Below are 26,348 nucleotides of genomic sequence, written 5' to 3'. Positions count from 1 at the left end.
AGGATGATGGCCAAAAAGTGAAGTCCATGGACTGGCAGAGTGGAGAGTAAGAAGTGATAGTAGGTCCAGAAGTGACTCTTGCAACAGAAAAAAGTCACATACTAGAGAAAGACCCTCGGATAGTGCAAGAGGGAGATCTCACAGTAGCAATCCCAACAGATGTAAAAGTGCAAGCAGAAGCCATGTCTGAATAGATTATACAATGAATTAAAGGCCACAGAACAATCGGAACATAACAACAAGCAGAAATCCTCATGACCATGAAGTTTTAATGGCTGCCAATAAACTTGAGGATCAACTAATAAGAGAAGCAAAACAAGGGAAATTAGATAGTTGGAGAGAGTTGGAGTTTATTCTGAGGTACCAGGTAAGAGGCAGCCAGCTTTGGCACATAGGTGCATTTAAACTGAAAATGTCCCTGCAGATGGGATGTACCACAGTTGGAAAAGTAATCTTGAAAGCTGTTTAGTTCTTTTGGTCACATATTCATGGGAGTGTAGATCAATCAACATAAAAGCCACATTTTTGCAGGACGATACTTTTCAGAGGAGAGTGTTTTTGAAACCGCCCAAGAGGCAACAAATGCAGAAGGAAAACTATGGAAACTAAACAAACACATCTCTGGCCTGAACAATGCTTCCAGGGTATGGTGTTTTTATGGTGAGATCTGGTTTGCTGAAATAGATTGTGTTCAACTTAAAGTAGATCGTCAATGTTTTAATGGAATCATAAAGGAAAACTTTCAGACATCTCCATGATGCATGTTGATTTTTTTATGGGATGGTAGTGCGGAATTTGAGAAGTGTGTTATTAATAAAATTTTAGAATTTAAAATTGGGAGTCAGTGGGAATTTTAAATATATTGCTTTACCTATTAAGCAGAATAGGTCTGGAATAACTTGAAATCAGCAATCCTATTTATAGAATCTTACTCCCTCCTGGTTAATCATACGGCATTACCTCTGAAATAATCAAGAGTGCCAAGCCTGCTATACTCTCAGCACTCCACGAACTGCTTTGCCTGTGCTGGGATGAGGGAGCAGTACCACAGGACATGCGCGATGCCAATATCATCACCCTCTATAAGAACAAGGGTGACCGCGGTGACTGCAACAACTACCGTGGAATCTCCGTGCTCAGCATAGTGGGGAAAGTCTTCACTCGAGTTGCTTTAAACAGGCTCCAGAAGCTGGCTGAGCGTGTCTACCCTGAGGCACAGTGTGGCTTTCGAGCAGAGAGATCCACCATTGACATGCCGTTCTCCCTTCGCCAGCTACAGGAGAAATGCCGAGAACAACAGATGCCCCTCTACATTGCTTTCATTGATCTCATCAAAGCCTTTGACCTCGTCAGAAGACGTGGTCTCTTCAGACTACTAGAAAAGATTGGATGTCCACCAAAGCTACTAAGTATCATCACCTCATTCCATGACAATATGAAAGGCACAATTCAACATAGCGATGCCTCATCAGACCCCTTTCCTATCCTGAGTGGTGTGAAACAGGGCTGTGTTCTTGCACCGACACTGTTTGGGATCTTCTTCTCCCTGCTGCTGTCACATGCGTTCAAGTCTTCAGAAGAAGGAATTTTCCTCCACACAAGATCAGATGGCAGGTTGTTCAACCTTGCCCATCTGAGAGCGAAGACCAAAGTACGCAAAGTTCTCATCAGGGAACTCCTCTTTGCTGACGATGCTGCATTAACATCTCACACTGAAGAGTATCTGCAGAGACTAATCGACAGGATTGCAGCTGTCTGCAATGAATTTGGCCTAACCATCAGCCTCAAGAAAACGAACATCATGGGACAGGACGTCAGAAATGCTCCATCCATCAATATCAGTGACCACGCTCTGGAAGTGGTTCAAGAGTTCACCTACCTAGGCTCAACTATCACCAGTAACCTGTCTCTCGATGCAGAAATCAACAAGCGCATGGGAAAGGCGTCCGTTGCTATGTCCAGACTGGCCAAGAGGGTGTGCGAAAATGGCGCACTGACACGGAACACAAAGGTCCGAGTGTTTCAAGCCTGTGTCCTCAGTACCTTGCTCTACGGCAGCGAGGCCTGGACAACGTATGTCAGCCAAGAGCGACGTCTCAACTCATTCCATCTTCGCTGCCTCTGGAGAATCCTTGGCATCAGGTGGCAGGACCGTATCTCCAACGCAGAAGTCCTCGAGGTGGCCAACAACCCCAGCTTATACACCCTACTGAGCCAGCGGCACTTGAGATGGCTTGGCCATGTGAGCCACATGGAAGATGGCAGGATCCCCAAGGACACATTGTACAGCGAGCTCATCACTGGTATCAGACCCACCGGCCGTCCATGTCTCCACTTTAAAGAAGTCTGCAAACGCGACATGAAGTCCTGTGACATTGACCACAAGTCGTCGGAGCCAGTTGCCAGTGATCGCCAGAGCTGGTGGGCAACCAGAAAGGCGGGGCTAAAGTGTGGCAAGTCGAAGAGACTTAGCATCTGGCAGGAAAATAGACCCAAGTGCAAGGCGAGAGCCAACTGTGTAACAGCCCCGACAATCAATTCTATCTGCAGCACCTGTGGAAAAGTCTGTCACTCTAGAATTGGCCTTTATAGCCACTCCAGGCGCTGCTTCACAAACCATTGACCACCTCCAGGCGCTTACCCATTGTCTCTCGAGACAAGGAGGCCAAAGAACTCCCTCTTGGTTAATCAAACTAGGTTGTCATAGAAAGATTATGTTATATCTAAAGAAGAGACAGAGTGGTTGTGAAGCTTGATTGGTCAGTTGAACTGGTTGTGCACTCAGACTAGACCTGATCCTAGTTTTGATGTGTTGGAGTTAAGTATCATGATGAAACACCCAAAAGCAGAGACTGCTTAAAGGGCAAATAAAACATTAAAAAAATTAAATCTGGAGAAATGTGTACTTAAGTTTCCATCCTTAGGTGACCCAAAGAACATAAAGCTAATCATTTTTAGAGATGCTTCACAAGCTAATCTTCCTGATCAGTATTCTAGTGAAGCTGTTTTCATAATATTTCTGATGGGTGAGAATGGGAACTGCTGTTCCTTAGGTTGGGAAGCTAAGAAAATAAAAAGGGTTGATAAAAGTAATCTGGCTCCGGATATACTGGCTCTAGTGGAGGCAATGGATATGGAGCTCCGTTTGTCAAATATTTTAAGTGAGATTCTGTACAATCGGCATACTGAGATAATATACCCATTGAAATGTTATGCAGATAGTCATTCATTGGGGAATAATATACATACTACGAAAGGTGTGAGTGAGAAAAGGTTACAGGTTGACCTTGCAGGCTTGAAACAAATGCTGCAAAGAAAGAAAATCTTGAAAATTAAAAGGATGATGCAAGTCATCAACGACTGATTGTTTTACAAAAAGAAAAAATCTACAAAGAAATCGTTAGCCGTCCTAGAGGAGGGGTGTCCTAGAGCTGTCCTAGAGGAGGGGTGTCCTAGAGCTGTCCTAGAGGAGGGGTGTCCTAGCGCTGTCCTAGAGGAGGGGTGTCCTAGAGCTGTCCTAGAGGAGGGGTGTCCTAGCGCTGTCCTAGAGGAGGGGTGTCTTGCAATATCATAGAGTCAGAGAGTCATTTATGACACTGAAGGAGGCCTTTCGGCCCATTGAGTCCATGCCAGCTGTCCACTGAGCTATGCAGTCAGTTCCACTCCCCGGCTTGATCCCCGTAGCCCTTAAAGTCTATTTCTCTCAGGTGGCCATCCGACTTTCTCTTGAAGTCATTGATTGTCTCCATTTCCACCACCCATGTGGCAAGCGAGTTCCAGGTCATTATCACCCACTTCCTCATATTCCCCCTTTATCTCTCGCCTAAAACTTTCAATCTGTGTCCCCCAGTCCTTGTACCATTTGTTAATGGGAATATCATGTCTAACTTATCTAAGCCTGTCATAATCTTGTCCACTTCTATTAAATCTCCCCTAAATCTCCTTTGTTCTAAGGAGAACAAACCCAGCTTTTCCAACCTAACCTTGTAACTAAAATCCCCCATCCCTGGAACCATTCTGGTAAATCTCCTCTGCACCCTCTCAAGGACCCTCACATCCTTCTTGAAGTGTGGTGACCAAAACTGGATGCAATACTCTAGTTGGGGCCTAACCAGAGCTTTATAAAGGTTCAGCATAACTTCCCTGCTTTTGTACTCAATACCTCAAATTTATGAAGTTTATGAAATTTATGCTTTGCTAACCACTCTCTCAATATGTCCTGCCAACTTCAAAGGTCAATGCACATGCACCCCCAGAATCACAGAATAATACAGTGCAGAAGAGGCCCATCGAGTCTGCACCGATGCATTAAAACACCTGACCTGTCTACCTAATCCCATTTGCCAGCACTTGGCCCATAGCCTTGAATGTTATGACGTGCCAAGTGCTCATCCAGGTACTTTTTAAAGGATGTGAGGCAACCTGCCTCTACCACCCTCCCAGGCAGGACATTCCAGACCGTCACCACCCTCTGGGTAAAAAAGTTCTTCCTCAAATCCCCCTTAAACCTCTCGCCCCTCACCTTAAACTTGTGAACCCTCGTAACTGACCCTTCAACTAAGGGGAACAGCTGCTCCCTATCCACCCTGTCCATGCCCCTCATAATCTTGTACACCTCGATCAGGTCACCCCTCAGTCGTCTTTGCTCCAGTGAAAACAACCCAAGCCTATCCAATCTCTCTTCATAGCTTAAATGTTCCATCCCAGGCAACATCCTGGTGAATCGCCTCTGCACCCCCTCCAATGCAATCACATCCTTCCTATAATGTGGCGACCAGAATTGCACACAGTACTCCAGCTGTGGCCTTACCAAAGTTCTGTACAACTCCAACATGACCTCCCTGCTTTTGTAATCTATGCCTCGATTGATAAAGGCAAGTGTCCCATATGCCTTTTTCACCACCCGATTAACCTGCCCTTCTGCCTTCAGAGATCTATGGACAAACACGCCAAGGTCCCTTTTTCCCTCGGAACTTCCCAGTGTCACGCCAATCATTGAATACTTCCGTGTCACATTACTCCTTCCAAAGTGTATCACCTCACACTTTTCAGGGTTAAGTTCCATCTGCCACTTTTCTGCCCATTTGACCATCCCGTCTATATCTTCCTGTAACCTAAGACACTCCACCTCACTGTTAACTACTCGGCCAATCTTTGTGTCATCCGCAAACTTACTGATCCTACCCCCCACATAGTCATCTATGTCGTTTATATAAATGACAAACAATAGGGGACCCAGCACAGATCCCTGTGGTACGCCACTGGACACTGGCTTCCAATCACTAAAACAGCCGTCTGTCGTCACTCTCTGTCTGCTACAGCTAAGCCAATTTTGAATCCACCTTATCAAGTTACCTTGTATCCCATGTGCATTTGCTTTCTTGATAAGACTCCCATGTGGGACCTTGTCAAAGGCTTTGCTGAAATCCATGTAAACTACATCAACTGCACTACCCTCATCTACACACCTGGTCACATGCTCAAAAAATGCAATCAAATTTGTTAGGCATGACCTCCCTCTGACAAAGCCATGCTGACTATTCCTAATCAAATTTTGCCTCTCCAAGTGGAGATAGATTCTCTCCTTCAGAATTTTCTCCAATAGTTTCCCTACCACTGACGTGAGACTCACTGATCTGTAGTTCCCTGGCTTATCTCTACAACCCAGGTCCCTCCGTTCCTGCACACTCTTTACAACTGTTCCATTAAGTATAGATTGTCTTTCCTTATTGCTTCTGCCAAAATGCATCACCTCACACTTGTCAGTATTAAATTCCGTCTGCCACCTCTCTGCCCATTCTGCTAGCCTATCCATGTCCTGTTGCAGGCGGTTCATCCTCACTGTTTGCCACACATCCAAGTTTGGTGTCATCAGCAAATTTTGAAATTCTACTCTGTATTCCAAGATCCAAGTCATTTATATAGCAAAAAAAGCAGTGATCCCAGCACAGACACTTGGGGAACACCACTGTCTCCCATCCTCCAGTCTGAAAAGCAACCATTTACTATGACTCGCTGTTTTCTGTCCTTAAGCAATTTTTTTTATCCAATTGGACACTGACCCTCCTATTCCATGAGATTCAATTTTCTTAATCAGCCTTTTATGTGGTATCTTATCAAATGTTTTCTTGAAATCCATATAAACAACATTCACCGCATTCCCTTTATCAACCTTCTCTGTTACTTCATCAAAAAATTCAATTAGTCAAGCATGATCTGCCTTTACAATTCCTTGCTGACTATACCTAATTAACTCAAACCTCTCTGTGCCCATTATATTTTCCCTGATTAATATTTCTAAAACGTTACCCACCACTGATGTTAAACTAATTGGCCTGTATTTGCTAGGACTGTCCTTTTACCGTTTCTTGAATAAGGGTGTCACATTTGCCACCTCCAATCCACTGCTACCTCCCCTGTGTCCAGGGAAGATTGGAAGATTATGGCAAGCCCTTCCACTATTTCCATCCCCACTTCCTTTAGCAACCTGGGATGCAAGTCATCTGGACCAGGTGACTCATCTACCCTAAGCATAGCCAGGCTTTTTAGTACCTCCTCCCCCACCTCAATTTTTATCCTGTCCATTGCCTCTTTTCTCTCTGCTTCTACTGATATTTTGTCAGATTCCATTTCTTTGGTGAACACGGATACAAAGTACTCATTAAGTATTCTAGCCTTGCCCTGTGCCTCCAAGCACATATTACCCTCTCTGTCCCTAATGGGCCCCACTCTTCCTCTTACTACTCGCTTACTATTTACATGCCAGTAGAAGATCTTTGAGTTCCCTTTTATGTTAACTGCCATTCTATTCTCATATTGTCTCTTTGCCAGTCTTATTTTCCTCTTCACCTCCCCTCTCAACTTATTGTATATGGTCTAGTTCTCACTTGATGAGTTCACCTGACATGCATCATACACTCTCTTTTTTCGTTTCATCATCATCTCTGTATCCCTCATCAACCAAGGAGCCCTGTTCTTGGTTCCCCTACGTTTCACCCTTGTTAGAATGTTCCTAGCCTGTACCTAAAGCATCTCTTCCTTAAAGACAATCCATTGTTCCGATACAGCTCTTCCTGTCGGTCTTTGTTTCCATTCTACCCTGGCTAGATCCCTTCTCATTGCGTTGAAATTACCCTTCTTCCAATCCAGACATTGTACCTTAGGGTCTTCCTTGCTTTTCTGCATTACTGGTCTAAACCTTATGATATGATGAGTATTCTTCCCACGTGCTCCCCCACAGGCAGTTGGTCCACTTGGCCCACCTGATTTCCCAGCACCAAATCCAGCATTGCCTCTTTTCTGGTGAAGGGGCACAGACCTGAAACATTAACTCTACTTCTCTCTCCACAGATGCTGCCAGACCTGCTGAGTATTTCCAGCATTTCTTGTTTTAATTGCCTCTTTTCTAGTTGGGTTGAGAACATACTGTTCATGGAAGCTCTCCTGAACACATTTTAGAAATTCCTCCTGCTCCTACCCTTTACTGTAAAATTATCCCAATCAATATTTTGGTAATTATGTTCCCCCAATATCACCACTCTTTAGTTCTTGGGACATCTGAGATTTCCCTGCAGATTTGCTTCTCTATATCTCTCTCTATTTGGAGGCCTATAGAATATCCCTAATAATGTGATCCCACCCTTTTTGCTCCTCAACTCTAACCAAATAGATTCTGTCCTTGCTCCTCAAGGACATCATCCCTTTCCAGCCTTCCTTAGTCACAGGACTGCCACCCCACTTCCTTTTTTTGCTTCTCTATCTTTTCTGAACACTTTATATCCTTGTATATTAAGCGCCCAGTCCTCACCATTTTTAAGCCATGTTTCGGTTATTGCCACTATATCATGTTCCCATACTGCTATTTGTGCTTGTAGCTCACCAACCTTATTCACCACTTTATTCAGGCCATAGAGTCGTCTTTCACCTGATTGAAGTGGTGGTGGACTTTGGCAGCTCCCTGAGTGTGTGAGCAGCCCTCTTCAGGATTGCACTGTTCACCTCAATGGCATGAAAAAGGGGCTAGAAAAGGTGCCCGAAACATTGTCTGCTTCACCTACTTTGGCCAATTTACTGTGACTGAAGGGGATACCATTACAGCAGTCAAGCAACAAGTATAAAGAAGACAAAGGTAACACAGCTTACCATTGGCACGTGGAATGTACGAACGCTCACGGACTATGCCAGAGCAGAAAGACCAGAGGGACAAACAGCCCTGGTTGGGAGAGAACTTCCCAGGTACAAAATCCACATAGCAGCATTAAGTAAGACTTGTCTAGCTGATGAAGGGCAAATTATAGAAGCTGGAGCTGGATACACTTTCTTTTGGAGTGGTCACAGTAGTGAAGAGCATTGTGAACCAAGAGTAGGGTTTGCCATCAAGTCCGACCTAGTCCCCATCGTCAATGCTTATGCATCTACAATGACAAATCCTAAAATCCTAAAGAGGTGAAAGATAATTTCATGAAGAGCTAGAATTTTTGATTGCTGTAGTGCCAAGATCAGACAAACTCATCGTCCTCGGTGATTTTAAAGCCAGAGTTGGCACAGACCATCTGAGCTGGGAGGGAGCTATAGGGAGAAACGGAGTTGGTAACGGCAACAACAATGGCCTTTCTCTGCTGAAGACATGTGCAGAGCATGACCTCCTCATTACCAACACTGTATTCCTTCTGCCAAACTGAAACAAGACATCCTGGATTCACCCTTGCTCTAAGCATTGTCATCTAATCAACTACATTATTGTTCGAAGGAAAGAAGGAAAGCCATGTGTGCAGCAGATTGTTGGACTGAGCATAGACTCATTGTTTCAAATAAAAACAGAAGATGCTGAAATATTCAGTAGGGCAGGCAGCATCTGTGGAGAGAGAAATGGCTCAGATTTTATGAGTCTTGCAGCATTTCCAACAGCAGAACTGGAAGTGGGCATAATTACCGCTTCCGCCCTTTCTCCGCTTTGCATGCAATTTTACATGCAAATTAAAGATGCGGCGACAGGCATGGGAGAAACATGCAATCATATGGCAGGGAAGGTCTTTCATTGAAGGATCTGCCATCACTCTCAGAAGCACCATGATGCACATGTCTATAAATGTTTCTGTGTTGCAAGCCTCAAGGATCAGCAGCCTTCACTATTCTGTTGATCATGGCCAATAAGAACCCAAGAAGTAAATAGCACCAGCTTTTCATGAAATCTCAGCTTTCACAGTAACACCAACACCACCAACACCCCCCCATAATTATTTTCTTTTCTGCATAAAGGCACTAGGCAGTGTCCATCCCCACAGTACAGTGATGCCGCCCTGCAGGTTCTCCTCCAGGCGGTCAGGGAAAGGCGGGAGGTCCTCTTTCCAGATGTTGGCATCAGAAGACCCTCCTGCCTGACCAAGGCAGCCTGAATGGAGGTGGTGGAGGAGGTGTCGAACCTCGGGGTTATGTGACGCACATGGGTGCAGTGTCACAAAAACCTAAATGACCTGCTCAGATTGGCGAGGGTAAATGTTTTCACTTAAGCTGCAATTAATTTTGTCACCTTGGCCCCATGTGTGTTTCTTAGTGGGTAGACATGGCATGCAGTAGACACACACCAAATGATTTTGCATAATCTTGATGTCTGGCTTTTGCATGTGATTGGATCGATGGTGTGAAAGCCACTCCAGAATGAATGATGTTGATGCATGTTTACAATGCGTGTTCTGCATTGTTTGACATGTCATTAAATCTGTACTGTCTACTGCAGGAAAAACACACCCATAACCTGAAGGACTGGGCAAGAACAAATGGAAGAGTGCCAAATATTAGAGTCCTGACATCAACTGAGGAGGAGGCAGCACAGACAGCAAAACAGGAGGGATCGAAATCTGTGGCTGACAGTGAGGCAGGATCCTCAGGGTATAAGGATGAAGTGTCCACTGTAATCTAGCAGCCATATGGGAATGCAGCAGGAATGTGAGGGAAAATGTCACATTCATGTTGAACTTATGCTGAATGTTCCTCTTTTCGTGTCTCTACTGCAGGTGCCCGCACTCGAGTGACAGAACGCCAAGAGGGCCCGCAATCTACCTCTGGGGAAGAAGCAGCTGAGGCCTCAGATGGTGCATTGTCACCTGTCTCTTCTTCCACCTCTACCAGTGCAGATACATCTGCAAGGCTCATAGGGGGTTTAGGATTAGAAGCAGGGTCACAATCTGGTGGGCACGACACAGACACATCCCAGCAACTAAGGGAGCATGTGCCAGCTGGGTCCCCTGACAATCAGAGGCCTCTGCTCAGCCCCACGCTCATCATGATCCTGTTTGTTGCTACGGGATGTCTGCTGGATGTGCACCAATCTCATGTGGAACGCATGTCGGAGATGCCTAAAGTCATACGTGGCTGTGTGCGTGTGCGTGCCATGGAGGAATCCATGCAAGCCGTGATGTCTGCCATGTCACAGGGATATGAGTGTATGGCTTCCTCAGTTGCGTGTTTGGCGAGCTCCGTGAGCTCTCATGCAAATATGAGCTGACCTGCACTTCATCACTTTATCCATGGGATCAATGCAGCAGTCAAAGCGAAAGGGGGACGAGGGACCTGGACCTCCCTCCAGGTCCACTCAGGGAGACAGGCAGGTGCTATTATGCACACAGATGGAGGAGAAGTGCATGCCAGCTGCCCCATGGCCTTCCTCTCACCACACCCTTGTGGGTAAGTGGCAACTTCTCCTCCCCGCCGACATTGGCCCCCTTACCCCAGCAGTGTAGCACAAGGGGGATAGTCAAGCACCATTGCTGCACACACCCTGTAGGAAGGAGCCATCTAGGCCCCGAACCTCCAGAGGACGCCTACCATGGTCATCCAGAGCAACAGGGCAGCGCACTGAGCAGACTGCCCCCACCTCAGCTGCTAATGACGGGGTTGCACCTAGACATAGGAAAAGAAAAAGAAAACAATTATGAGCACTAAGATGGCATGGGTGATGTAAATATTGTCCAATACTGAATAATTTTTACAAATATATTTATTTCCTTTAATTTTTGATGCACATTCCATTAGTTCTGGATGAGAAGGACCAAATCCTGGACAGATGCACTCAACATTTAACAACGTTCTGAAATTGGCCCTCAACAATCAATAATGAGGCAATTTTTCACTTGTCCCAAATCGAAACCAACATGTCACTTGCTGACACCCCCAACAAGGCTGAGATCATGAAAGCAATCAGTCACCTGTCGAGTGGCAAAACACCAGGGTCAGATGCAATACTAGGTGAAATATACAAGACAGGAGGCACAATACTCACTGACAAATTCACTAAACTATTCCAGATAATGTGGAATCAGGAAGCCATTCCTCAGGAATTCCAAGATCCATCAATTTTCCACCTTTACAAAAGGAAGGGAAATCATCAAGCTTGCAACAACCATCAATGAATCTCCCTACTGTGCATTGCTGGGAAAATACTTGAATGAGTCCTGCTAAACTGCTTGACACTGCATCTCGAGCAGGATCTTCTACCAGAGAGTCAATGAGACTTCAGAAAAGGTCCTGGTACAGTCGACATGATGTTTGCTGCACATCAGCTTCTGGAGAAATACCAAGAGCAGAACTGCAACTTGTACTCAACATTTGATCTGCCTAAAGCCTTTGTCACTGATAGTGAGAGCTCATGGAAAATCAAGGCAAAACTTGGCTGTCCAGAAATGGAGTGAAGCAGGGCTGTGTGTTTGCTCCTACCCTGTTCAACATGACGTTCTCTGCCATGCTTTCTGAAGCATTCTGTGTTAACAAAAGTAGCATCCACATCAGGTATTGCACAGATGGCAAAGTCTTCAATTTGAGACTACAAACCAAAACAAAATGCATGAAGCTGTGGGTCGTGACTTTCTTTTCACTGATGAATGTGCCCTAAATGCCTGTTCAGAACAACAAATGCAACATAACATGGACCACTTCTCATCTTCATGTGACAACTTCAGTCTCACCATCAGCACCAAAAGGACTGAAATCATTACAAACACACCCCACAAAAGCAGTTTGTGAAGCCAACTATTACAGTCAATGGTGAAAGGCTTGAAGCAGTCGACTAATTTACCTACCCTCTCCAGAGCACTTCAGATGGACAATGGAGTCAACACCAGAATAGCTAAGGCCAGCATTGCCTTTGGAAAGCTATGAAAAACTGTCTGGGGGCAAAGAGGATTTAGTCTCTCAACAAAATTGAAGTTATACAGAGTGGTTGACCTTCCCACTCTCTTGTATGCTTGTGAGACATGGACAGCATGCAAACAAGCTACACCATTTTCACATGACCTGCTTGCAGAGGTACTCAAGGTCCAATGACAAGATAAGATTCCTAATACTGAGATTCTCTCCCTGACTGACAAGCCTAACATCCACATGATGCTGAAGATAAGATGGGCAGGATGAGCACTCGCCAACAAAAACTGTTTTACAGCGAGCTAATTGAAGGGAAATGTTCATATGGAGGCCAGAAAAAGTGCTTCAAGGACCCCTGAAGGTCTCACTGAAGAGTTTCAGCATCACCGCCAAGACATGGGAGAACCTTGCATAGGATCGCTATATATGGTGCAGTCTCATCAGCAAAGGCACCACCTCCTATGAACAGAAGAGTTGCACTGGCCAACAGGAAACATGAGCTTCACAAGTTGAGAGCCGCAAACACATCATCTGCACCAACAATACACGTGTCCAACATGCAACAGATCTCTTCATGCTCAAATTGGACTGATTTGTCATCTTCCAACACTTTGCATCTAAAGCTTAACTTAATGAATTCTAATTGAATTCCTAGCCACCTTGGACTACGAAGGAGAAACGCTAAATGGTGAATTCAAGTTTGTAGATGATGGAAAAATTGGCTATATGGTTGATAGTGAGGAAGTAAACTGTAGACTGCAGAAAAATATCAATGGTTGGGTGGGGAGACAAGTGGCTAAAGGAATTCAATCCAGAGAAGTGTGAGGTAATGCATTTGGGTAGGACAAACAGGGGAAGGGAATGCACAATAAACGGTGGAATACAGAGAAGTATCGACAAACAGAGGGACCTTGGAAAGCATGAAGGTTGTAAGGTTGTTAAGAAATCATACGGAACACTTTCCTTTATTAGCTGTGGTATAGAATAGAAGAGCAGGGAAGTTATGCTCGAACAGTATAACACAATAGTTAGACCACAGTTAGAGTATTGCATGCATTTCTGGCCATTGCATTACAGGAATGATGTGATCGCACTAGAGAGGGTACAGACAGGTTATGAGGATGTTTCCAGGAATGGAGAACTTTAGCTATGAGGAAGGATTGGATAGGCGGGGTTTTTTTTTTGCAACAGAGGAGGTTGTGGGAGATTTAATTGAGGTGCCTAGCTAGAGTGGATAGGAAGGACCTATTTCCGTTAGCAGAGAGGTCAATAAGCAGGGTGCATAGATTTAAAGTAATTGGCAGAAGGATCAGAGCAGAAATTATTTCACCCAGAGGGTGGTGGGAATCTTATCTGGAACTGACTGTCTGAAGAGTGGGAGAGGCAGAAACCTCATTGCATTTGAAAAGAAACTTGGATGTGCACTTGAAGTGCCGTAACCTACAGCGCTACAGATCAAGAGCTAGAAAGTGGGATTAGGCGCTGAATAGCTCTTTTTAATGCAGTGAAGACACGTTGGGCTGAATGGCCTCCTTCTGTGCTGCAACTTTTCTATGTTTCTATGTTTAATCCACAACCTTCTGATTGAAATGCAAGCGTGCTAACTACTGAGCCAAGCCGATACTCTAGAGCATTTAACGTAATCTGACGGTGTTACGTTGCGGTGTAATGTGACAGTGTTACGTTGTGGTGTAATGTGACAGTGTTACATTGTGGTGTAATGTGACAGTGTTACGTTATGGTGTAATGTGACAGTGTTACGTTGTGGTGTAATGTGACAGTGTTACGTTGTGGTGTAATGTGACAGTGTTACATTGTGGTGTAATGTGACAGTGTTATGTTATGGTGTAATGTGACAGTGTTACATTGTCATGTAATGTGACAGTGTTACATTGTGGTGTAATGTGACAGTGTTACGTTATGGTGTAATGTGACAGTGTTACGTTGTCGTGTAATGTGACAGTGTTACGTTATGGTGTAATGTGACAGTGTTACGTTGTGGTGTAATGTGACAGTGTTATGTTATGGTGTAATGTGACAGTGTTACATTGTGGTGTAATGTGACAGTGTTATGTTATGGTGTAATGTGACAGTGTTACATTGTCATGTAATGTGACAGTGTTACATTGTGGTGTAATGTGACAGTGTTACGTTATGGTGTAATGTGACAGTGTTACGTTGTCGTGTAATGTGACAGTGTTACGTTATGGTGTAATGTGACAGTGTTACGTTGTGGTGTAATGTGACAGTGTTACGTTGTGGTGTAATGTGACAGTGTTACATTGTGGTGTAATGTGACAGTGTTATGTTATGGTGTAATGTGACAGTGTTACATTGTCATGTAATGTGACAGTGTTACATTGTGGTGTAATGTGACAGTGTTACGTTATGGTGTAATGTGACAGTGTTACGTTGTCGTGTAATGTGACAGTGTTACGTTATGGTGTAATGTGACAGTGTTACGTTGTGGTGTAATGTGACAGTGTTACGTTGTCGTGTAATGTGACAGTGTTACGTTATGGTGTAATGTGACAGTGTTACGTTGTCGTGTAATGTGACACTGTTACGTTGTGGTGTAATGTGACAGTGTTACGTTATGGTGTAATGTGACACTGTTATGTTGTGGTGTAATGTGACAGTGTTACGTTATGGTGTAATGTGACAGTGTTACATTGTGGTGTAATGTGACAGTGTTACGTTGTGGTGTAATGTGACAGTGTTACGTTGTCGTGTAATGTGACAGTGTTACGTTATGGTGTAATGTGACAGTGTTACGTTATGGTGTAATGTGACACTGTTATGTTGTGGTGTAATGTGACAGTGTTACGTTATGGTGTAATGTGACAGTGTTACATTGTCGTGTAATGTGACAGTGTTACGTTGTGGTGTAATGTGACAGTGTTACGTTGTCATGTAATGTGACAGTGTTACGTTATGGTGTAATGTGACAGTGTTACGTTGTCGTGTAATGTGACAGTGTTACATTATGGTGTAATGTGACACTGTTACGTTGTGGTGTAATGTGACAGTGTTACGTTATGGTGTAATGTGACACTGTTATGTTGTGGTGTAATGTGACAGTGTTACGTTATGGTGTAATGTGACAGTGTTACATTGTGGTGTAATGTGACAGTGTTACATTGTGGTGTAATGTAACAGTGTTACGTTGTCGTGCAATGTGACAGTGTTACGTTATGGTGTAATGTGACAGTGTTACGTTATGGTGTAATGTGACAGTGTTACATTGTCGTGTAATGTGACAGTGTTACGTTATGGTGTAATGTGACAGTGTTACGTTATGGTGCAATGTGACAGTGTTACGTTGTCGTGTAATGTGACAGTGTTACATTGTGGTGTAATGTGACAGTGTTACGTTATGGTGTAATGTGACAGTGTTACGTTATGGTGTAATGTGACAGTGTTACGTTATGGTGTAATGTGACAGTGTTACGTTATGGTGTAATGTGACAGTGTTACGTTGTGGTGTAATGTGACACTGTTAAGTTGTGGTGTAATGTGACAGTGTTACATTGTCGTGTAATGTGACAGTGTTACGTTATGGTGTAATGTGACAGTGTTATGTTATGGTGTAATGTGACACTGTTACGTTGTGGTGTAATGTGACAGTGTTACGTTATGGTGTAATGTGACAGTGTTACATTGTGGTGTAATGTGACACTGTTACGTTAGAACATAGAACATAGAAAATACAGCACAGAACAGGCCCTTCGGCCCACGATGTTGTGCCGATCCTTTGTCCTCTGTCAAGGACAATTTAATCTATACCCCATCATTCTCCTTTATCCATATACCTATCTAAAAGCCGTTTGAAAGTCCCTAAAGTTTCTGACTCAACAACTTCCCCAGGCAAGGCATTCCATGCCCCGACCACTCTCTGGGTAAAGAACCTTCCCCTGACATCCCCCTTATATCTCCCACCCTTCACCTTAAATTTATGACCCCTTGTAACGCTTTGCTCCACCCGGGGAAAAAGTTTCTGACTGTCTACCCTATCTATTCCCCTGATCATCTTATAAACCTCTATCATGTCACCCCTCATCCTTCTCCGTTCTAATGAGAAGAGGCCTAGAATGTTCAGCCTTTCCTCGTAAGACTTATTCTCCATTCCAGGCAACATCCTGGTAAATCTCCTCTGCACCCTCTCCAAGGCTTCCACATCCTTCCTAAAATGAGGCGACCAGAACTGCACACAGTACTCCAAATGAGGCCTTACCAAGGTCCTGTACAGCTGCATCATCACCTCACGGCTCTTAAATTCAATCCCTCTGCTAATGAACGCTAACACCCCATATGCCTTCTTCACAGCCCTATCCACTTGAGTTGCAACTTTCAACGATCTATGCACATAGACCCCAAGGTCTCTCTGCTCCTCCACATGCCCAAGAACCCTACCGTTAACCCAGTATTTTGCATTCGTGTTTGTCCTTCCAAAATGGACGACCTCACACTTTTCAGGGTTAAACTCCATCTGCCACTTTTCAGCCCAGCACTGCAACCTATCCAAGTCCCTTTGCAGACGACAATAGCCCTCCTCGGTATCCACAACTCCACCAACCTTTGTATCATCTGCAAATTTACTGACCCACCCTTCGACTTCCTCATCCAAGTCGTTAATAAAAATCACAAACAGGAGAGGACCCAGAACTGATCCCTGTGGCACGCCACTGGTAACTGGGCTCCAGGCTGAGTATTTACCATCTAAGACCACTCTCTGCCTTCTATCAGTTAGCCAATTCTTAATCCAACTGGCCACATTCCCCACTATCCCATGCCTCCTGACTTTCTCCATAAGTCTACCATGGGGGACCTTATCAAATGCCTTACTAAAATCCATGTACACCACATCCACTGGTTTACCCTCATCCACTTGCTTGGTCACCTGCTCAAAGAATTCAATCAGGCTTGTGAGGCAAGACCTACCCCTCACAAAACCGTGCTGACTGTCCCGAATCAAGCAGTGTCTTTCCAGATGCTCAGAAATCCTATCCCTCAGCACCTTTTCCATCAACTTGCCTACCACCGAAGTAAGACTAACTGGCCTGTAATTCCCAGGGTTGTTCCTATTCCCTTTCTTGAACAGGGGCACAACATTTGCCACCCTCCAATCACCTGGTACCACCCCCGTCAACAGAGAAGATGAAAAGATCATTGCCAGCGGCTCTGCAATTTCATCCCTTGCTTCCCATAACATCCTTGGATATACCCCGTCAGGCCCGGGAGACTTGTCTATCTTCAAGTTATTCAAAAACCCCAACACATCTTCCCTCCTAACGAGCACTTCCTCGAGCTTACCAGTCTGTTTCACACCGTCCTCTTCAGTAATACACCCCTTCTCATTCGTAAATACCGAAGAGAAGTACTCATTCAAAACCTCACTTATCTCTTCCGGCTCAACACACAGTCTCCCGCTATTGTCCTTGACCGGACCTACGGTCCCCCTAGTCATCCTCATATTTCTGACATACGCGTAAAAGGCCTTGGGGTTTTCTTTTATCCTACCCGCCAAGCATTTTTCATGCCCTCTCTTAGCTCTCCTAATCCCTTTCTTCAGATCCTTCCTGGCCATCTTGTATCCCTCCAGAGCTATGCCTGTGCCCTTTTTCCTCAACCTTATATACGCATCCTTCTTCTTCCTAACAAGACTCTCAACCTCTCTTGTCAACCACGGTTCCCTCACATGACCATCCCTTCCCTGTCTGACAGGGACATGCTTATCAATGGCCCCTACTATCTGCTCCTTGAAAAAGTTCCACATTTCGACCGTGCCCTTCCCTGCCAGCATATGCTCCCAACTTATGCTCCTCAGTTCCTGCCTGACAGCATCATATCTACCCTTCCCCCAATTGTAAACCTTGCCCTGTTGCACATACCTATCCCTCTCCATTACCACAGTGAATGCTACAGAATTGTGATCACTATCTCCAAAGTGCTCGCCCACCAACAGCTCTATCACTTGCCCTGGTTCATTACCTAGTACCAAATCCAATATTGCCTCCCCTCTGGTCGGGCAGTCTACATACTGAGTCAGAAAAGCTTCCTGGACATACTGCACAAACACTACCCCATCCAAACTATTCGATCTAAAGAGTTGCCAATCAATATTTGGGAAGTTGAAATCCCCCATAATTACTACCCTGTGACTTCTGCTCCTTTCCAAAATCTGTTTCCCAATCTGCTCTTCCACCTCCCTGCTGCTATTGGGGGGCCGATAGAAAACTCCCATCAAGGTGACTGCTCCTTTCCTGTTCCTGACCTCAACCCACAGTGCCTCAGTCGGCAGATCCTCCTCGAAAATTCTTTCAGCAGTTGTTACACTATTTCTAACTAACAATGCCACCCCCCCACCTCTTTTACCACCATTCCTAATCTTATGAAAACATCTATAACCAGGTACCTCCAAGAACCATTCCTCCCCCTCACCTATCCACGTTTCAGTGATGGCCACAACATCGTAGTCCCAAGTGCCCATCCACGCCTTCAATTCACTCACCTTATTCCTGATGCTTCTTGCGTTGAAGTATACGCACTTTAACCCTTCTCCGTGCCCATCTGTCCTCTGCGACAGTGCTACCTTCCCCAATACCTCACTACACTCTTTGTCTTTCTGAGTGGACCCACTGGTCCCTGGACTACAAGTCCGGTTCCCATCCCCCTCCCAAACTAGTTTAAACCCTCCCGAACAGTACTAGCAAACCTCCCTCCCAGGATATTGGTGCCCCTCTGGTTCAGATGCAGCCCGTCCTGTTTGAACAGGTCCCATCTTCCCCAGAATGCAGTCCAATTATCCAAGAACTGGAAGCCCTCCCTCCTACACCATTCCTGCAGCCACGTGTTCAGCTGTGCTCTCTCCCTATTCCTAGCCTCACTATCACGTGGCGCCGGCAACAAACCAGAGATAACAACTCTGTCCGTCCGAGCTTTCAGCTTCCAGCCTAACTCCCTAAACTCACTTCTAACATCTGTGCCACCCTTCCTTCCTACGTCGTTGGTGCCAATGTGCACCACGACCTCTGGCTGCTCCCCCTCCCCTTTAAGGATCCTGAAGACGCGATCACAAACATCACGGACCCTGGCACCAGGGAGGCAACAAACCATCCGTGCGTCTCGCTTGCTCCCACAGAACCACCTGTCGGTACTCCTCACCATCGAGTCCCCGATGACTAGTGCTCTCCCGTTCTCCCTCCTTCCCTTCTGAGCCACAGTGCAGGACCCCGTGCCAGAGGCCCGTTCACTGCAGCCTGCCCCCGATAGGCCGCCCCCCCCAACAGTATCTAAAACTGTATACTTGTTGTTGAGGGGAACGACCACAGGAGATCCCTGCACTGACCTCTTCCCACCTCTAACTGTTACCCAGCTGCCTTTGTTTTGTGGAGTAACGACATCCCTGTAGCTTCTATCTATCACCCCCTCAGCTTCCCGAATGATCCTCAGTTCATCCAGCTCCAGCTCCAGTTCCCTAACACGGTCTGATAGGAGCTGGAGACGGATGCACTTCCAGCAGGTAAAGTCGGCAGGGTCCCCGGAGGTTCCCCTCACCTCGAACATACTGCAGGAGGAGCACTGCACTCCCCTGGCTGCCATTTCTTTTACTCAATTACCCCTTAATTAAGTACAAATATAGATATTAACAAAAACAGTGAAATAGGTCCATTATGGTGTAATGTGACAGTGTTATGTTATGGTGTAATGTGACACTGTTACGTTGTGGTGTAATGTGACAGTGTTACGTTATGGTGTAATGTGACAGTGTTACATTGTGGTGTAATGTGACAGTGTTACGTTATGGTGTAATGGCCTGTTCCTGTGCTGTACTGTTCTTTGTTTGTTCTTTGTTTGTTATATTGCGTTGTTACATAATGGTGTTACGTTCTGGTGTAATGTTGAGTTTTGTCATTTTGATATCTTACCTTAGGAAACCGCTCTTTGTAAACATGATTCATCATCACAATTTCATTATCGAAGGAGACTGAAGATCGCCCGGGGCTGTGAGGAAATATAAATATTAAAATATTATTGATATTAGAGACAGTATTGATATTAAGAGTCACAGTCATACAGTCTTTACGGCAAAGAAGGAGGACATTTGTCCCGTGAAGTCAATGCTGGCTCTCTGTAGAACAATCCAGTCAGTGCCATTCCTTAGAGTCATAGAGTTATACAGCACAGAAACAGGCCCTTCGGCCCATCGTGTCAGTGCTGGCCATCAAGCACCTAACTATTCTAATCCCATTTTCCAGCACTTGGCCCGTAGCCTTGTATGCTTTGGCATTTCAAGTGCTCATCTAAATACTTGTTAAATGTTGTGAGGGTTCCTGCCTCTACCACCTCTTCAGGCAGTGTGTTCCAGATTCCAACCACCCTCTGGGTGAAAACATTTTTCCTCAAATCCTCTCTAAACCTCCTGCCCCTTACCTTAAATCTATGTCCCCTGGTTATTGATCCCTCTGCTAAGGGAAAAAGTTTCTTCCTATCTAACCTATCAATGCCCCTCATAATTTTGTATACCTCAATCATGTCCCCCTCAGCCTTCTCTGCTCCAAGGAAAACAACCCTAGCCTTTTCAGTCTTCCTTCATAGCTGAAATGCTCCAACCCAGGCAACATCCTGGTGAATCTCCTCTGCACCCTCTCCAGTGCAATCACATCCTTCCTATAGTGTGGTGCCCAGAACTGTACACAGTACTCCAGCTGTGGCCTAACTAGTGTTTTATACAGCGCTAACATAACCTCCCTGCTCTTATATTCTATGCCTCGGCTAATAAAGGCAAGTATCCCATATGCCTTCCTAACCACCGTATCTACCTGTGCTGCTGCCTTCAGTGATCTATGGACAAGTACACCAAGGTCCCTCTGTACTTCCGAGGGTCCTACCGTCCATTGTATGTTCCCTTGCCTTGTTAGTCCTCCCAAAATGCATCACCTCACACTTCTCAGGATTAAATTCCATTTGCCACTGCTCTGCCCATCTTACCAGCCCATCTATATCGTCCTGTAATCTAAGGCTTTCCTCCTCACTTCCTTGGCTCTAACCCCGCAGCCCTGCAAGTTTATTTCCCTCACGTGCCCATCTACTTTTCTTTTGAAATCATTCATTGCCTCCACTTCCACCACCTCATAGGCAGAGTGTTCCAGGTCATTATCACTCGCTGCATAAAAGCATCTTCCTCACATTGCCACTGCATTCCTTGCCTAAAACCTTAAATCTGTGTCCCCTAGTCCTTGAACCATCAGCTAATGGGAACAGCTTTTCTTTGTCTACCTTATCATCTTGTACACCTCTATTGAATCTCCCCTTAATCTCCTTTGCTGCAAATTAGCCCAGCTTCTCCAACCTAACCTTGTAGCTAAAATCCCTCAACCCTGGAACCATGGTGGCAAATCTCCTCTGCACCCTCTCAAGGACCCTCATATCCTTCCTAAAATGTGATGACCAGAACTGAATGCAATACTCCATGTGTGGCATAACAAGAGCTTCATAAAGGTTCAATGCCTCTACTTATGAAGCCTAAGATCCCATATGTTTACTAACTACTCCCTTAATATATCCTGCCACCTTCAAAGATCGATGCACATGCACCCCCAGGTCCCTCTGTTCCTGCACACTCTTTAGAACTGTGCCATTAAGTCTATATTGACTCTCCCTATCTCTTCTGCCAAAATGCATCACCTCACACTTCCCTATATTAAATTTCATGTGCCAGTTGTCTGCCCATTCTGCTAGCCTATCTCTGTCCTTTTACAGTCAATTTGTATCATCCCCACTGTCTACCATCCTCCAGTCTGAAAAACAACCATTTACCGTGACTCGCTGTTTTTTGTCCTTAAGTAAATTTTTTATCCAAGCTAACACTAACCCTCCTATTCCGTGAGCCTCAATTTTGTTAACTGGCCCTTTATGTGGTACTTTGTCAAATACTTTCTAAAAATCCATATCGACAACATCCACCCCATTCCCTTCATCAACCTTCTCTGTTATTTCATCAAAAAATTCAGTTAGATTAATCAAGCATGAGTTGCCTTTTATAAATCCATGCTGTCTCTCCTTAATTAACTCAAACCTCTCCAAGTGTCTGTTGATTTTTTTCTCCCTGATTATTGTTTCTAAAGTCTTACCCAACATCAGTGTCAAACTGACCAGCCTGTAGTTACTAGGAATGTCCTTATACTCTTTCTTAAATAAAGGTGTCACATTTACCACTCTCCAATCCTCTGGTACCTCCCCTGTATCTAGGGAAGATTGGAAGATTATGGCAAGCCTCCGCTATCACCATCCCCACTTCCTTTAGCAACCTGGGATGCAAACTATCCTGACGGGGTGACTGATCCACTCTAAACATAACCAGTCTTTCCATTACATCCTACCTAGCAATTTTCAACCCATCCATTACCTCTTCCGTTTTCATTTCTACCGATATTTTGTCAGTATCCTCTTCCTTAATAAACACCGATACAAAGTACTCATTAAGTACTCCAGCTTTCCCCTATGCTGCTAAGCATATATCATCGTCATTGTTCCTAATTGGCCCCACTCCATCTCTTACTACCCACTTACTGTTTACATGGCGGTAGAAGATTTTTGCGTTCCCTTTTCTGACATTCTATTCTCGTATTCTCTCTTTGTCAGTCGTATTTTCCTCTTCAGCACCACCCGCACAACCCCCCCCCCCCCCCACCTCCCACCTCGCCTTAACTTATTGTATTTGGCCTGGTTCTTGCTTGAAGAATTCACCTGACATGCATCATACACCCTCTATTTTCCTTTCATCATATTCTCTATCTCCCTGGTTCTCCAAGGAGTCCTGACTTTGGTTTCCTTACCTTTTGCCATTGTTGGAATGTTCCCAGCCTATACCCGAAACATCTCCTCCTTAAAGATCACCCATTGTTCCATTACCATTTTTCCTGTCTATCTTCAGTTCCATTTTACCCTGGCTCGATTCCTCTCATCCTATTGAGTTTAGCCCCCTTACAACTGAGAAGTTCGTCTTTAGATTGTTCCTTGCTCTTCTCCATTACTAATCTAAACCTTATGATACGATGATCACTCTTACCCAAGTGTTCCCCCACAGACACTTGGTTCGCCTGGCCCACCTCATTCCGCAGCACCACATCCAGCAATACCTTCTTTCTAGTTGGTCTGAAAACATACTGGTCAAGGAAGTCCTCCTGAACACATTTGAGATATTCTGGCCCCTCCTTTCCCTTTACTCTAACATTATCCCAACCAATATTTGGATAATTAAAGTCCTCCAATATCACCACTCTTTGGTTCTTGCACATCTCTGTGATTTCCAAGCAAATTTGCTCCTCTTTATCCCTCTCAAAATGTGGAGGTCTGTAAAATACTCCCTGTAGTGTGATCTTACTTTTCTTGCTTCTCAACGTTAACCAAATGGATTCTGTCCTTGGTCCCTCAAGGACATCCTGTCTTTCAAACATAACAATGTCTTCCCTAAAAACTGCCAACCCACCTTCCTTTTTTCCTTCCCTAACTTTTCGGAACGCTCTGTATCCTCGAATATTAAGCAATACAGTCTTCACCATTTTTAAGCCACGTTTCCGTTATTGTTATTACAGCATATTCCCACATAGCTTGCAACTCACCAACCATATTCACCTCACTTTGTGCGTTTACGTACATGCATTCTAAACCTATCTTTTATTCCTCATAGTCCTTCTTAGTCTGCTCCTATCTAGTATTGATAAGAGAAATTATTGATATTAGATATACTATTGATATTAGTGATATTGATATTGTTATTGAAGATATTACTGATTAGAGTTAATACAGATATTATTGAAACAAGATAAATTAGTGCTATTATTTACAATACAGCTAGTATTGATATTAGAAAGAGTATTGATGTTATTGATATTCTTGGTATTTTAATATCATTGATATTAGAGAAATTATTGATAGTATTGTTTTATTTATTTTAAAATTGGAGATGCTATTGTTAGGGATATTAACATTATTGTATTTAAATAGTCACTTGGTAGTGCAGAACTTGAGTATTGCTGAAAATAGAGACATGTTATCAAAGTGTTTTGTCTTGCACTCATCAGGACAACCACAAGAATACCAATGTAAGGGAAAGCAACAACTTTATACTGTAAGACGAGAGAGCTGATTGGTTGACAAGTGAACTCTGATTGGTAGCGGTGTTGCCATGGAGAATGCACCAGTTTATGGTGACTGACAGTTAACTGCCAAGCTTTGTTTGAAATTTAAACCAGGCAGCTTGACTCTGATTGGTCAAGGCATTGCCCTGAGGAATGAACCAGTGAATGGCTGTCACTTATTTTGTTTAGCTGAAACAGGTGCAATGTTTGTACTTGTTCTTTCTGTCTGCAAAGTCCAAGGCCCTGTATATTAATATATAGAGCTTCCAATACACACAAATGCGCCACACTGCTACAATCTTAAATTGGTTGTCAGCACAATTCTTAGCACACTAAGGATTATTTAGCAAATGTTGTCCAATCATGGAATCACATCTAATGTTGGACACTGTGTTTTGAGACCTGCAAGAATGGGTTTGTTGGGTACGGCCTGTACCTTACCAACTGCGAACAGCAGAAGGGACATGTTTGATACGATCGCCAGTCTTTGGGACATACTGCCTGTGTGCCTAGCATCATACTGGCATTGAAATTCATATATCACATTACTCATTTGTGTGATAGGCAGAACGTCTTTTTGGCTTGACAGCAGTATCCTGTTAGTGGGGAACACCACACGTGTTGCTACTGCATAGTATCAGCGTGAAACAGCTAGCTTCACCTGTTGCTCAAATTTTTGGGATACATTATCCTTCCAGGGTAATCTGAGGTAGACTGAGCACATGGCAGGGCCGAAAACGACTGTCTTAGACCCGTTCAGAAGTTTGAGCGATATACAGTAAGAAATGATCTGATCAGGGTAGCCATTGTCTCGCAGGATGTCTTTGATTCGCCCTACTTCAGCATCAATGACCTTCCTTCAATTATAAGGTCAGAAGTGGGGATGTTCGCTGATGTTTGCATGATGTTCAGCACCATTCGTGACTCCTCAGATACTGAAGCAGTCCGTGTAGAAATGCAGCAAGACTTGGACAATATCCAGGCTTGGGCTGATAAGTGGCAAGTAACATTCGTGCCACACAAGTGCCAGGCAATGACCATCTCCAACAAGAGAGAATCTAACCATCTCCTCTTGACATTCAACGGCACTGAAGCCCCCACTATCAACATCCTAGTGGTTACCATTGACCAGAAACTGAACTGGACCAGCCATATAAATACTGTGGCTACAAGAGCAGGTCAGAGGCTAGGAATCCTGAGGCGAGTAACTCACCTCCTGACTCCCCAAAGCCTGTCCACCATCGACAAGGCAAAATCAGGAGTGTGAAAGACTACTCTCCACTTGCCTGGATGGGTGCAGCTCCAACAACACTCAAGAAGCTTGACACTATCCAGGACAAAGCAGCCGCTTGATTGGCACCCCATCCAAAAACATTCACTCCCTCCACCACCGACGCACAGTGGCAGCAGTGTGTACCATCTATAAGATGCACTGCAGCAACACACCAAGGTTCCTTCGACAGCACCTTCCAAACCCGCGACCTCTACCACCTAGAAGTACAAGGGCGACAAATGCATGGGAACACCACCACCTGCAAGTTCCCCTCCAATTCACGCACCATCCGGACTTGGAACTATTTATCTATTTATCTAGAGATACAGCACTGAAACAGGCCCTTCGGCCCACCGAGTCTGTGCCGACCATCAACCACCCATTTATACTAATCCTACATTAATCCCATATTCCCACCACATCCCCACAATTCCCCTACCACCTACCTATACTAGGGGCAATTTATAATGGCCAATTTACCTATCAACCTGCAAGTCTTTGGCTGTGGGAGGAAACCGGAGTACCCGGCGAAAACCCACGCTGACACAGGGAGAACTTGCAAACTCCGCACAGGCAATACCCAGAATCGAACCCGGGTCACTGGAACTGTGAGGCTGCAGTGCTAACCACTGCGCCACTGTGCCGCCCATTCCTTCACTGTCGCTGGGTCAAAATCCTGGAATTCCCTTCCCAACAGCACTGTGGGTGTACCTACCTCACATGAACTGCAGGGGTTCAAGAAGGCAGCTCACCACCACCTTCTCAAGGGAAATTAGGGATGGGCAATAAATGCTGGC

At 44.7% G+C, this 26,348-nt stretch overlaps 1 protein-coding gene across 1 annotated transcript in view; it reads right to left on the bottom strand.

Moving 5' to 3' along the window:
- Positions 1-26,348, bottom strand: part of LOC137364482 (microtubule-associated serine/threonine-protein kinase 3-like) — a gene marked incomplete at its 3' end in the record, with an annotated part of 131,991 nt that overhangs the window by 39,848 nt on the left and 65,795 nt on the right. The window contains exon 6 of the mRNA XM_068027671.1: positions 20,064-20,139. Within this exon, the coding sequence (XP_067883772.1) occupies positions 20,064-20,139 (76 nt within the window). The remainder of the gene's footprint in view (positions 1-20,063; positions 20,140-26,348) is intronic.

Source organism: Heterodontus francisci, unplaced genomic scaffold (assembly GCF_036365525.1).
Source record: "Heterodontus francisci isolate sHetFra1 unplaced genomic scaffold, sHetFra1.hap1 HAP1_SCAFFOLD_1178, whole genome shotgun sequence".
NCBI lineage: Eukaryota > Metazoa > Chordata > Chondrichthyes > Heterodontiformes > Heterodontidae > Heterodontus > Heterodontus francisci.
This window is presented reverse-complemented; position numbering and strand designations above follow the sequence as displayed.